The following is a 14,065-nucleotide window of genomic DNA, read 5'->3' on the forward strand; positions in this document are numbered from 1 at the left end:
GTTTTGATATACTAATTAGAAAAATAAATCTATTCTTAAATTATTAAAAATGGAGATATAATTTCATTTTTTTTATTACTATATATAATTACTGTAGCTCATTCTTTATTATCTAATTATATTACCTTGCTTTTATCATTCCGTTTAGTATTAATTACTATTATTTCGGGGTATATTATATTTATTATAAAGTTTGTTTTATTAAAATTATAGAAATTATAGTCGAGAATATTATATTTTGCTTATATATTCGAAATTAATCAAAATCATTTTTTAATAAACTTAGAATTTTTGTAAAAAACTTTTTGAAAATTATAAATACAATTAAAATGTATTTTTAATTCGATTTAATATTTTACAAATTGATATATTTAAAGCTTTTCAATATATTTTGTATTTTTCGATTTGAGAATATGATTTATTATATTTTTTATATTTTTAAATTTAGATAGAAACTCTTTATTATCTATATCAATTATATATTAAATAATCATTTTCTTTTTTCAATTTTGTAATTTTATAGATTTTGTGTTAATATTCTATATAAGAAATAAAACCATCTATTCTATATTGAATTATTGTATGTGGAATATTATATAGTTTAGTAGTTTTTTGAATGCTTAATTTTTTGTTTTTTTAAATAGTTTTAATAACTAAAATGATTTGTGCTTCTTTATTAATCGTTTTCATAATAAATTATTAATAAATCATATATTAAAATAAAGAGATAATAATTAAGGTGAAAATGGCTCACATAATGATATGGCCCACATAATGATAAAACACGTTATATCGTTCGAGAACTCATAAGTATTTTAAAGTTTATTAAATTGATTTAAACTGAAATTTCATTAGACCAACTGATTAGTGATCCTGCACTAAAACTGTCAGTCGTTGTTACCTCGAACTCTCCATTTCAAGCACCCAATACTGAGGGTTACTTAATAGGAAAAGCAAGAAACACAATTGACTGTATAATGAGTACATCTCGCACACCAAACACAATCTCCTCCGTTATCTAGGCCACAACAACAACACACCCAGCCACTAATTTCATGTCGAAGAACAGGAGTTGGGTTAGAAGTGACTGAATTATTGCAGCTGCCTTTTGAAGCTTTGCCTGGATTGAAACACATTGTTGTGGACAAGGTTTTCTAAGATCTCGAATTGAATGTGGATGCAGAATATTCGTATTAACAGCTTGGGCTTTGGCGTCTTCAGGTGTGATGGCGTGATGTTGGTGATGATATTAACTTTAGTCGAGGGTAAGACTTTAAAGGGTCAAAGATAAGAGGACAAAGAGGGAACAAGGAGAAACAACGAAACGTCAGAGAGAATAGGAAACAACAGAAAGAGAGCAAGGTGCCTCGAAAAGAAAAATGATAGAGGTGTTGTCCCAAGAGATCGACTTTGGCCCCCTTACACTTAGCGAAGATAAAAGATATCGGCCTTCATCATGAAAAGCGCATGGGGGAAACAAGGACAAGTGACTCTATTTCGAATGACTGACGACTGGTTGTATGAATCGAAGGAAAATTGCTAGAAGGTAATGGAGTTCGATGAGCAATAAGGCCGCTCTAGAATACTCTGCCTCCTTCTGGTTTTGCGCTTCGCCGTTATTAAGTAGTTATCGATATAAAAATGCGAATTGAAGATAATTCGTTGATATCCAATCTCAAAATTATGGGCAAAGGAATTTCCGAGATAGCAAGTTTCCCTAGACACAAAATATCCATAAAGCCTCACTTGGTAGTCTTCAAGTAGATCGAGAAGAAAAACAGCATTCAAAATCGAGTGGTTTCGGATGCGCCCTGACTTGCAGACAATATTGTGAAGAGGGAATTGCAAAATTTTGTTGGAGGAAGAGAAAAGACAGTCACGATGGGAAAGACAGTGAAGTTGATGAAATGCTATCGTGGTGTTTGAAGAATATTAATTAATAGTTAGCACATGACCATCGACATCTATGCGTCACAAACACAGTCAGGATGACTCTCAGAATCTCTAAAAATAGATTAGTGAAGCCACCTCAACTCATAATTCAGTAATAATTCAGCCCAGACATCATCTTTGGGTAGACCAGCAGTGTCTGAATATCCGACTCATATCTGTGGAAAGTTTCCAAATATATGCAGATAGCCTGACATTCCAGTGATACACGCCTCCAAATCCACCAATGTGGAAATTGACAAACTTTCCCAAACCAATAAGCTTGCAACAAGAGAGCGCGAGGTTCTTTTTGTAAGAGTAATCTTTTGTATTGCGGATGCATACTGCTGATAAAGGTCCAAAACTTCAGAATTACGGTAATGGGATCATCAAGATCGATGATATCCGATAATAAAGTTGCAGCAAGATGATAGGGGTTATCATGTGATCCGGAACTGGGATGCAAATTCAAAAGGATGACGAAAGCTTGGGGCAATGTCTCAAGACGAATGTGCGAGGATTGTGATATCGTTTCAAAAGACGGCGCCATCAATGTCTTAAATGCGCTCGCATTTTGGTCCAGACCCAATTTCCAAATTTCAGACTTCCCATAGCTCATCGTTAACCAATTCAGATCTAGAGATGAAGGTGGTTTCAAAGGCCAAGCTTCTTCTGGACTCGCTGCTTCAATATTGCAAAATGCAATTATACCAAGAAGAACGGAAGTTGCCCATAAAGCATCGCGTTCTGATGAAGATTCGATTGATCCGGATGCCAATTTTTTGCTGAATAATGATACACTTTGACACCAATGAAAAGATTCCCGAGAAGACATTCTTATACTGTGCTCAATAGAGATGTGTCGGTCATGCATTAGCGTAAATGTGAGTAGAGCGTGCATCAAGTATGGATGCTGTAGTGGGTCAGCAGAAGATCAGTGGAAATTTTATGTTTCAACACACCAGACACGATAGCTTGATAAACTCATTTTGATATATTTGAAGGTTCCTACTCGTTGTTATAGAGTAAACAGTTCTCGTTTGAAATTTGTTCAATAACTCCAAATGTTCTTGGTCGCTCAAATCGTATACGTCAATCTTTCCGGGAGTCTTCAGCCGCGAACTAATAAAGCTTGGGACTGTTTGATTTAATGAATAGGGAAGTCTGTGCTGGAGAGTCTCGAAGGTAAAAGACTTCTCAAGTAGTTGAAGTGCTGAAGTTTGGTTGTCGTAATTGCAGAGAACATTAAATTCTGTACACCGTTTACACTTGGGTCTATCCTCATCGCACTGCAGGCGACCAGTTAAACATATTCCCTTGAGATGGGACAAGAATTTGGACATACCTTGACTTTTCTCAACTTACAGTTTCCACAACCACTACGTGATTTTTTATGTGGTCTTATCTTCCGGTGCGTGACTTTTCCGGAGATTGAGGAGGGTATTGTCATGGCTCTAGAGTAATTGAAGATTTATCAAGCGTAAGGCCCTGAAAGATAGAGACTCTATTGAATGACCCAAGAGACAGTGTAAGTTCTGGAAAGAGAAGGAGGAGCATGGGCTGTTCGCGATATGCTGCCTATGGATATCCTGCGAGATAGTAGCTTGTTTGGACGAGTCACACGGTGATAAGGGAATGAAAGGGGTTAAAGTTCATATTAGGTCAATCGTCAACCAGGCAAGCCGTAATGGTATTCTACGACCAGCATCGAATTTCAATAATATTCGATAAATTCCAGATCTGCATAACATATAAAAAAGCTCGACAAGGTACCAGAAGATCTTGAAGTCGAAGGTGGATTCTCTCACGTTTTTCCCAGTCTGGCGGTCTCCCATATGCATTCTTCGGAGTCGGATAAACAAATACCTAGTAAGCTTCGGATAAGTCATGGGACGCTAACCTTCATTCGCAATTACAATTCTACCCTAAGCTATTTTGGCCATTGAACCAATCAAATCATAGTAATCCAGCCCTCAATCTAGTTCCACTAAAACTTTAAAATGTCCCCACACACGTTCTTCGCATTTCGCTCTCGCTTTCTACACATACTAACTTCATCTCGCTTTGTGATAGAATGATAACATTATCTGCCAACGATGTCTGAAGGATTTCACACAGAAGTTGTAATTTGGGTGGAGAATCGGACAAAATGGAATGGAATTCTCCACTCATGTTGATGGTTGGGAGTCCGCAGCGATGGTAAAGAATGGGTATAAGTATCTTTCATTGTATGCTTGTTTTGAGGATAGGCAATCAGTTCTTAGCACATCTCTTTCTCAAATCAATCAGCCCTTGATACTAGGTACTCAGTCGCAGATTTATACCCATCATCTCCGTCAAAATCGGCATCCATCACATCCAGAAACTTTAGGTCCTCTCCTCGCTCAGACGTCCCACTAGCATGTCTTCCTCAATGAATCCCCCCTCAAATTCCGCATTATGGTTGGAACTGTCTGGCAAGCTGGAGGTGAGACCTGCGCCTTATACTCGACCTTTGAAGAATGAAATTGTCGTGAAAAACGGAGCTGTTGCCGTGAACCCGGTAGATTGGATTAAGCAAGATATGGGCAGCTTTATATTTCCGTGGGTGAAATATCCATGCATTCCTGGATATGATGTGTCGGGAGAAGTGGTTGAAATTGGCCCCGAAGTTACACGATTTAAGGTTGGAGATCGTGTTGCAGGTATGGCAATGGGTCTCACGGAATCATCCAATGTCCTGACGCAAAGTGGTTTTCAACTCTATACTGTCCTTTTGGATAATATGACTTCGCACATTCCTCATACACTATCTTATGAACAAGCTTGTGTAATACCTTTGGCACTTTCTACCGCAGCTGCAGGGCTTTTCCAAAAGGACCAGTTGGCGCTAGGATTGCCATCTTTGTCGCCAAAATCAACGGGAGAGACTGTACTTATTTGGGGTGGTTCAACCAGTGTTGGCGTCAACGCTATACAGTAAGTTTCAATCCTGCCTTTGTTATCCCCCTCATTCCCTTAATGATATCATATTAACAATAAGCCTTAGATTAGCCGTCGCAGCAGGTTACGATGTCTTTTCTACATCATCTCCCAGAAACTTCGACCTTTTAAAGAAACTTGGTGCAAGTCAAGTCTTTGATTACAACAGCAAGACTGCCATTGCTGATATTATAAATGCATTTAACGGCAAGACTACCGCCGGTGCAATTTCCATAGGACAAGGATCTGCCGATGCATGCATGGATATTCTCAATAAGTGTAAAGGGAGGAAGTTCCTTTCTATGATGACTTATCCCGTACCATTTCCACTACCAAAAAGATTCATACTTCCGAAAGTTATCTGTACATTCGTTCCTTGGATAATTACTAACCAAATTAAGAAGATTGTCAGAGGAATTGACAGCGCATTCGTTGAAGGCTCAACTGTGGCAATGAATGACATAGGCAAGGCAATTTTTGGGGATTTTCTTTCGAAAGCGTTGGAGAAAGGTGTTTTTGCTGCCGCTCCTGAGGCTATGGTTGTTGGGAATGGTTTGGAATCTGTAGAAAAGGGAATAGAAGTACAAAGGAAAGGGGTTTCTGCTAGGAAAGTGGTAATATCGCTGTCATAAACAAGCGTTGAGAAGTCTTGTTAATTAATCACTTTAAATAGCTCTATCACTAATAATATTCCTTCGTCTGCAAGATTATTCAAGTATTTGTCTGGTCTCTACAAAAGTATATATAGACAAAAAGACGCATGTCATCAATTTTTGACCGACTTTGTTTGTATCCAGATTGACAACAAATATGAAAGGAAGAGGTACTAGTTCTTGGATAATTTTCACCGATATTATGCTGTTGAAACGTGGCTTACGGTAGTGAAAAGTTTGCTACAGACACCTTGACGCATAAAGCGATGGTTCCAGAAAAGAATCTTCTGAACGACAGATCTCACTTTCACTGGAATTTTTATCCAGCTATCATGCAAGATGAATCATTCGGAGCGTGTGAGTTCTTTGGGGGCATTCATCTCGGATCGAGAGAATATATATGGACAACTGGACCAAGTGAATTGAAGTTAGAAACTCGAGCTCGGAAACATTCACCGATAACCTCTTGCAACATCAAACAGGTATTCGGAAATTGAAGATATAAAGGGTATCCTCATCCAAAACTTCTGACCTTTTCGTTTGTTTCCTCGAGATATCAAGACTTTAACGCGTATAGAATAAAAGATAAATAAATCTCACCAGCTCTCCTCTCTCAAAAACGGAACAACAAACATCACAAGCCTATAAAGCAAAGCAACTATCACACACCATATCCAAAAACCCTAAACCCAACCCCTCAAAAAGCGAACCCAAACCCTTCACTACCATCCACAATACAACTGGCGTCCTCACTGGACCTTGGAATCCCAAAGCCAAAGCATAGCAACGCATCAATATAACAAGATGTGGAACTCCAGACACACTCACCTTGCGAGACACTATGCTGGTGCGGCTGCGTACGGAGCATTCTTAATGTACGTCGCAGATAAATCTCTATGGCGCGAAAGTATGTGTACCCATTACTGTTACTTGTATGATTTCAAAGTGTAGAGGGAAATTATAGCTAATACATACGTCTTTGTGCTTATGAAGATATGAGACGAGCATATGGTTTTGCGTTTGCGGAAAGGATGAGATTTCCTGGGAGGTATAGGGGCTTTGGTATAGACGGAGGGTTTGTGCAGGGGAAGTGTGTGGGGGATGTGAGCAGTGTGGATGTAATTTTCGATGTTTGGTGGGATGTGAATGTTTGGAGAGCCAGAGGGAGGGGGTGTTTATATGTCGAAGGGGAGGAATCTGGGGAGTTTTGTTGCTTGAGAGTGGGTATGAGTGTAAGAAAGGAAAGGGGTGTGGAGTTGGGTGTGGTGAGGAAATAAGTGATCCAGATATTGCTATTGCCTCTATTGAGACTGATGAGGAGACTTGCTCGCCAGGAATGAATATTGGTCCAGGCGAAGAAGATACTATGAACTTGGGATAGATGGTGTTAGATCCAGATATTCCTATTCCTTCTATCGAACTTGATGGGGATGAATACACGGAAGAAAAGAGTCAGAAGAATGCGTACCGGTCGTTGAGCTTCAGAGCGGGAAGGATGAGAGACATGTTGTCGAGGAAGAAAGCAGCGATATCATAGAAGCAAGAGCCAGAGATAGCCACGGAGCTAGATGCCAAGAAAGAACAAAGCTGCGCAGAAATCACCAACAACATCTGCTTACGACGTCAAGAGGTCAGATGTGCTTAGGGAGGCTGTGCTCTCCATTAACATCACATGATGATGCAGGGCAGTACTGGTTGATGTTGATATTAGGATGAGTACTACTCGATTGCTAAGGTCCCGAAAATAGATTTGATGGAAAGCGACGATTTATTAGTTACATTAACTTAGATCGTTAGAATGGACAAAATCGAATCCGCACTATTGTCCACCTCATAGCGGTGGTATTCTAGCCGGATCTTTTCTTGGATTGCGTCTAACAATCTGAATTGAATCTGACCACCCAAAGTTCTGAAATATTGAAGTTATTCGGTGTCATTTGAGCAATTGAATCTGATTGAAATATCGTAATCTCTAAATCTCACGACAACTTGTCGCATTCATATATATGTATCCACATCACCTCATTATTTTACACTTTCTTGCACTTTCCAAGTTTCAGCAAATAACTACTTGTGAATTCAGAGCATTTAAGAAATTGATTTATACCTACCAGTAGAATATCCAAGGATCTACCCATACCCACCAATCATCATCCGGAACGCAAACACGAACGACGAATTAAAACCCCCCTCACCTGCCACCATTTCACCATCTTTCCTCACCATCTCTGCATACCATACCATCGCAAGCAAACACGATAGTGTAAGATTGCCAACACCAAAAGATGGCTGGGTGCACACCGAACAACGCCACGTGTGAATCACAGACTCCGCCAAGATAGCTGGCCCGAATTACCATCTTGAGGAGGTGCATGTTTTAAGGTTTCAAGTTTTTCTTCTTTATTGATGGGAGCCATTTCAAGAGAGGAAGGTTGAATGGAATAGGAGACACGTAGTAGAGGAATCGGATCAAGAAAACGCGTGCTTGATAAGGTTACTGGAGAGATCATGTTGATCGTGATGGGTCCTGCGCTGAAATACCCAGGTATCTATTTACTTGCTGTGACTGGATGGGGATCTCTGGGGCGGGGCATCGATGTACCTACCGTACCGTACTGTACTCGTACTGTATCGTGTCACGTGTGTTAATGAATTCCGCTGGTTTATGAGTGGATTCTCCGGGAAAGATTGCCAAGATATCAATATCAATATCAATATCAAAAGACATCGATCGTACCTTTCTCGTAGCTTCCTCGTACCTCACAGTAACGAATCAATCCCTCTTCAATACCCATCCCAACAATCCAGAATACTCGTGGCTTTCCACAAAATAACTTCGTAAGTACCTATTCCCGATAAATCACTAATAACACTCCATCTCCCAATCGCACAGTCCTCCCAAAATCCAATACCCAACTACCTAACCTTCCTAGCCCAACCCATCCCAACCTATCAAATAAAAAACCCCTCAAAAATACATACCCTAGAAACAATAGCCGGACCTCCAACCACAAAACCTAATTCGAGCTTCCTATTCCATCCAAGAACATCGTCAATCTATATATAAAACCTGCATGATGATGGAACGGCAAGTGCTTCCCTGTTCATCACCTTTCCCCGCAGTGAGGCGTGCTAGGCTAGGGTAGCTTTCGTGTTTGGACAGTTAAAAAGGTCCCTATCGCTATCGTCTTGTGGGAAATGTTCAATTTGGTCTTTGTGATTATTTCTTGATTGTCGTTTGCGCGTTTCGATATCTATTCATTCACTGTTGTTTGGATCAAGTCATTGATTTGAGAGGTAACGCAACAGGTTGGATTCTTCGAGATCGATTGATTGAAGAGATATCCCAATAAACAATCTATCACAAGATAACAAAAAGAACTATCGAAAGAACGATCGAAATTTCAGTACAATAAGATTATTATCAAGATGAAATTCTCGGCCGCTTTCTCCATCGCAGGTACTTTCATCGCTGTCTCTGCACAGAATTTCGGTGCTGAACCTGCTTGCGCTGTAAGTTTCATTTGCTACGCCTCTCCCCTCTCCATCCAAATTCACTACTCATCATCTATTCTATCTTCTCTCCTTTCGCTCCCTCTCCCTCTACACTTTCCATCCCCCCCTCCATAGATATATTTCCCTCCACATTAACCCACCCACCAGGTCTCCTGTCTCCAAAGCGCCATCTCCGTCGCCGGCTGTGGCGCCACCGACCAAGCCTGCCAATGCGGCACCGCGCAAGCCGCCATCCAAACCGCCGTAACACCCTGTCTCATCTCCGCGTGTAACGTCGACGAACTCGCGTCTGCCGCGAGCGTAGGCTTCGCTCTATGCTCATCATTCAGCGCCCCTGCTACCGCAATCACGGGAAGCGTTACCACCCAAGCCATCACATCTGAGAATCCGGGCGGTCTCGCAAGCTCCACAACGGCAGATGTAAGCGCGACAGGAAGTGCATTAAGCTCTAGCAATCCAGGTGGCGTTGTGAGCATTCTCACCAACACCAGCGTATCGTCTACTGCAAGCGCGACCGGTACTGCATTAAAGTCGTCGAATCCCGGAGGAGCAATCAGTTCAGCGATTTCTTCCGCATCGAGCTCAGTCAGTTCAGTCATCTCTTCGGCGTCCAGCTCGGCCAGTGCAGCTGTTTCTTCAGCACGAAGCTCGGCATCTGCATCCGCATCTTCATCTACAAGTTCACCCGCTTCGGTTACAACAAATGCGGCGCCTACTATGGGTGTTCAGATGGTGGGAGGATTGATGGGTGCGGTTTTGGGTGTCGTTGCTGTCTTGTAGGGGCTGAAGGGTTTATATCGAACAACAAGAATAATTTGTGGGGACGGAAGAATTGGACGGATCGGGTATGAAACTTTGCTACGATGTGATGAAATGGGGTGATCATGTTTTAGGGTGGCTAATAATTGAAACCAATGAATGAATGGATTAATTTTTCAATGAAATCTTTCCAGACTTGATAGAGATGATTACAGTCTTGATACCGCTCGAATATGCAGGAAATGGTTTCTGGGCCATCAAACGCGCAACACGATGGTGACCTCAAGATCTAATCTTTCAGCTGCTTACTTGATTTCGCACTTCACATCATGTCACAAAGAAATAATCACCATGATAACTCAGTCACAATTTCATCAAAATCCATGTAATTCCATAGAATTGTATTTTCCGCCAACTATCGAAGAAAGCAATGTGCCTTCCTCAATTCATACCAACTGTATGATGTAATACTACAACTGAATATCCATCAAACCCAAAGCAAAGATCGCAAAGATTGTGTATCCCGCGGAGTCTTTTCAAAGGCCGTCCAAATCATCAACTTAAAAAAGGAAAGAAATATCAAATAGCACAAGCAACTTTTCAGCCCGCCATTTTGTTTCGATAAATGAAGTGTCCATGAGGAAGATTTCAATCATCTTTGGACCGAGATCTAGGAAGATTTCAACTACTTTCCTTTAGATCCATCTTGTCTGGGAAGAATTCAGCTACCCCCTAACAGACTAGATGTGGTTCAAATTAGATGTCATCTTATCCTCTCTTCATTTATGCGGAAACGTCATTTCTAGCCTTCTTAGCTTGACTTTCGGCGACCTCATCCAACTTGCGCTTCTCGGGAACACCAGCAATCTCAGCTTCCTTCTTGGCCAACAAAACCTTCTCCTCTTCAGTCATATTTGGCAAAAGCTCAACAGCCTTACCAGTCTTGGTTTGTCTGTGGAAAGCACGAATAATAGAATCGGCATCATCAACTGCGATAGATCGGATATCGGCAAGGGCCTTGATCTTGGCGGTACACTCCTTGTATTGCTCATCAGACATCTCGATGTTCAATTGGTTGGCACGAGACTTGATAGCGTTCCATCCAGTAAGTCTGGATGCGAAGTGAACATATCTGGTCATACCGAAATCGGCTGGGTTGATGATTTCGTAGGTAGATGGGTTGTTGAGGATAGCCTTGGCGTGAATACCAGCCTTGTGGGTGAAAGCACTGAAACCAGTGATGTAGTTGTTGAACGGAATGTTAACCTCAACAGCTTGTGCGACCAAATCTTCAATATCCTTGAGCTTGTGGAGCTTGTACTTGCCCATGACATATTCACGGTCTGCGACAATCATACGAGCCATCAATCCACCGAGAGGGGTGATACCGTTTCTCTCACCGATACCCAAAACGGAGGTATCGATGTGAGTAGCACCAGCCTCCAAAGCGCAGTATGCGTTTGCGATAGCGCAACCAGTATCATTGTGGAAATGTGTTTCGATATCACAGCTAACGACACCACGAAGGGTTCTGATCAAATCGTAAACTTGTCTTGGTGAAGCGCATCCAACGGTATCAGCAATACCAACACGGTTAACACCAATCTTGTCAACAGTGGAGTAAATTGATAGGAGATCGACGAGGTTGGATCGGAAAGAATCTTCGGAAGAGAATCTGATTTCAATGCCGTGTGACTTGACGAATTCGATAACTTCAATAGCGGTGTTCTTGATGTAGGTCATATCCTTTCCGTGGGAGTGTTCCATAAGATACGAAGAGGTACCGATAACGACATCACTGAGACATGTTAGAGGTGATAATTCTGCGGGGGAATAATCAAACTTACACTCCATCAACACCAGTTTGTACTGCGATTCTTGCATCATCCATATGACATCTGATGTGAGTAAGAATCTATGAGAGTTAGTATGAATTTCAGTGTGCAGAGACTAGTACCAACCTTAGCCTTCAATCCCAACTTGCAAATAGCTTCACAATCAGCTCTCGATTGTTCTGAAGCAGCTGGTGAAGTCAATTCGATCTGCGAATTTTGTGTTAGTATAGTATACTCAAGAGAATTTTATAAATGACAGTTGACTCACGTAGTCGACACCGAAATCATCCAATGCCTTGGCAATCTCGATCTTCTTCTCGGTATCAAAGAAAGCGTTGGCGAATTGTTCACCTTCTCTTAGAGTACTTTCGATGATCTTGAAACTCGAGATATTGCTGAGGAAATCGCCGACGGGTTGATATGGGTTATCTCTCTTGGCTGGATGTGGGTTCTTCTTGGTCTCAATGGCTGTGTATCCTGGGTGAGCTAGAATTGATAAGTTAGTGTTGGCATCGACATTGGAGACTGAGAGGTATGCGCACTACCGTTTGATCCATTAGAAGTAGTAGTGCCATTGCCATTAGCATGAGCGGCAATAGTTTCTAAAGCCTGCTCTGGCTCACAGGAAGGACACATTGTGACGTTGTTGAGGAGTTTTTGTGGCGATTGATTGAGGTTGGTGAGGAAAGAAAAAACTGTAGAATTGTGTTTGTTGTTGGTTCTTTCAAAGGAATTGAATTCTTCTTCTTCTTCTTCTTCTTCTTAAGATGGATAGAATATGGTTAGACAATAGAAGAATTATGTGTAGATGAAAAACCAAGATTGATAATGTTCAATTGATGTGATAACAGAGTGAATTGATTCAAACAAGAGAGAGAAGAAAGAAAATTTCTCATGAACAAGAAGGTATTTATGTTTTCCAAGGAAAATCTTTCGAATGAGGAGGTATGACTCTGACTCTGACGCTCTTCTTTTTCTTTTTTGTTAGTGAATTGGGAGGTGTGTGGGGTTATGCAGATACACAACATACATAATGCATAAAAGATGCATAAAAGATGCTACAGTTTTTACACTCCACCTGTTGTGAAGAGCGAAATCGGACCACTAGATTTTCACTTGTTAGTAAGGGTTGATTATCATCACGTGCGATAAGCTTTAACCATTTTCTTAATCATGTCGTTGCATTACCTTAATCTTGATTGTATTGGGAAAGTCGGTGAAGTCGGTGAATGTGTGAATGTGTGAATGAATGCTTGAATGCTTGAATGCTTGAATGCTCTGATCTGAATCCCTTTTGAATGCCTCAACAATGTTTAAAGTCTGCCACTTCATTGCTTGATTGCTTGACTGCTGTATGAAGTGAAGCTTACTAGGTAGCTATATGAAGCTAGGTGTAGTACAGTCTTTACCTTATCGTCGACTAGAAAGCTCTTTCCATATTATATCACATTACATTCGTTGCATTGCATTTCTGTACACTACCTACCTAGGTACTGATGGCAACAATAATAAATATATATCGTCCTGCCTCCTCTTCTCCTTTTTTGACTGCTCACACTGCACAACACTCTTCTTCCTAGCTCTGTGCCTCAACAGGAAATCATTGGAGGCCGTGATTGGTAGTAACAATTTATTGGGACCTAGTTTCCAGTTGATGGCAGCTTGCGCTATCCCAATTCATTAGACAGTGCTCTCTTGGAGTGACAGACCAAAGTGCAGGTAGTTCATCGTGTTAACAGGCCGCCATCATCCATATTGGAAACTTCCACCACAGGACGAGTCAATGATAATTATCGTCTCAGCCAGCCAAAACTGTACACACCTAATGGCGGCCGACTCACCTCTCGTTCGCCTATCTTTTGCGACCAACCACACCTCAAACTGAATTCGACTTAATGAGCGTCGATCTTTCTTTCTCCAAGAATTTGTTGCTCTTCCCGTTCCAGATTTAACGTCAATTGATATCTCGTTGGATCTCCCACAATCCATTTCAGATAGGGTACACAAGAGATGAGGAGATAACCAACCGTTTTAATTGTATCTGTGTCAATCAATATTCATGGCATGCGCGAGCAGCGGTAATCTCTTGACTCCCACACCCGATTTCATTTGACGGAGAGGCAAGATATATGTTTGAATTTGGACTCTTTCAAACCCATGATCGTCTGCTGTGTTTGACATACAATTGCTGCCTGGAAATTTGTTTTGCCTCGTCCGAAGTATGAGGAGAGGTCGTTTAGAAACGCATTTACATTTTCATGGCATTGCCTCGTCCGAACTATGAGGAGAGGTCGTTTAGAAACGCATTTACATTTTCATGGCATTGCCTCGTCCGAAGTATGAGGAGAGGTCGTTTAGAAACGCATTTACATTTTCATGGCATTGCCTCGTCCGAACTATGAGGAGAGGTCG

General features: G+C 41.2%; 5 protein-coding genes across 5 annotated transcripts; 2 read left to right on the forward strand and 3 right to left on the reverse strand.

Moving 5' to 3' along the window:
- Nucleotides 1-2,041: 2,041 nt before the first annotated feature.
- On the reverse strand, nt 2,042-3,379 carry EAE97_004614 (uncharacterized protein; the record flags this gene model as incomplete). Its single annotated transcript, XM_038875126.1, has 3 exons — nt 2,042-2,842; nt 2,892-3,218; nt 3,275-3,379. 3 exons carry the CDS (start codon nt 3,377-3,379, stop codon nt 2,042-2,044), a joined length of 1,233 nt encoding a protein of 410 aa, XP_038734570.1.
- Nucleotides 3,380-3,973: 594 nt separating this feature from the next.
- EAE97_004615 (uncharacterized protein) lies at nt 3,974-5,597 on the forward strand. Its single transcript, XM_038875127.1, has 2 exons — nt 3,974-4,887; nt 4,958-5,597. The coding sequence occupies exons 1-2, from the start codon at nt 4,331-4,333 to the stop codon at nt 5,520-5,522; spliced, it is 1,122 nt and encodes a 373-aa protein (XP_038734571.1). The 5' UTR covers nt 3,974-4,330; the 3' UTR covers nt 5,523-5,597.
- Nucleotides 5,598-6,528: 931 nt separating this feature from the next.
- Nucleotides 6,529-7,529, reverse strand: EAE97_004616 (uncharacterized protein; the record flags this gene model as incomplete). Its single annotated transcript, XM_038875128.1, has 2 exons — nt 7,012-7,529; nt 6,529-6,907 (listed from the first exon to the last, which is right to left on the reverse strand). The coding sequence occupies exons 1-2, from the start codon at nt 7,152-7,154 to the stop codon at nt 6,529-6,531; spliced, it is 522 nt and encodes a 173-aa protein (XP_038734572.1). The 5' UTR covers nt 7,155-7,529.
- A 1,443-nt stretch (nt 7,530-8,972) lies between these two features.
- Nucleotides 8,973-9,839, forward strand: EAE97_004617 (uncharacterized protein; the record flags this gene model as incomplete). The annotated part of the gene is made up of 2 exons (XM_038875129.1): nt 8,973-9,056; nt 9,207-9,839. 2 exons carry the CDS (start codon nt 8,973-8,975, stop codon nt 9,837-9,839), a joined length of 717 nt encoding a protein of 238 aa, XP_038734573.1.
- Nucleotides 9,840-10,601: 762 nt separating this feature from the next.
- EAE97_004618 (uncharacterized protein) lies at nt 10,602-12,289 on the reverse strand (the record flags this gene model as incomplete). The annotated part of the gene is made up of 5 exons (XM_038875130.1): nt 10,602-11,616; nt 11,666-11,733; nt 11,780-11,860; nt 11,922-12,139; nt 12,196-12,289. The coding sequence occupies 5 exons, from the start codon at nt 12,287-12,289 to the stop codon at nt 10,602-10,604; spliced, it is 1,476 nt and encodes a 491-aa protein (XP_038734574.1).
- Nucleotides 12,290-14,065: the final 1,776 nt, after the last annotated feature.

Source organism: Botrytis byssoidea, assembly GCF_014898295.1.
Source record: "Botrytis byssoidea strain MUCL 94 chromosome Unknown BBYS_007, whole genome shotgun sequence".
NCBI classification, from domain to species: Eukaryota; Fungi; Ascomycota; class Leotiomycetes; order Helotiales; family Sclerotiniaceae; genus Botrytis; species Botrytis byssoidea.

Coding starts and splice junctions, on each gene's coding strand:
- EAE97_004615 (XM_038875127.1), top strand. CDS start 4,331: ATGTCTTCCTCAATGAATCCCCCCTCAAATTCCGCATTATGGTTGGAA. Junction 4,888..4,957: donor GTTGGCGTCAACGCTATACA/GTAAGTTTCAAT, acceptor AATAAGCCTTAG/ATTAGCCGTCGCAGCAGGTT.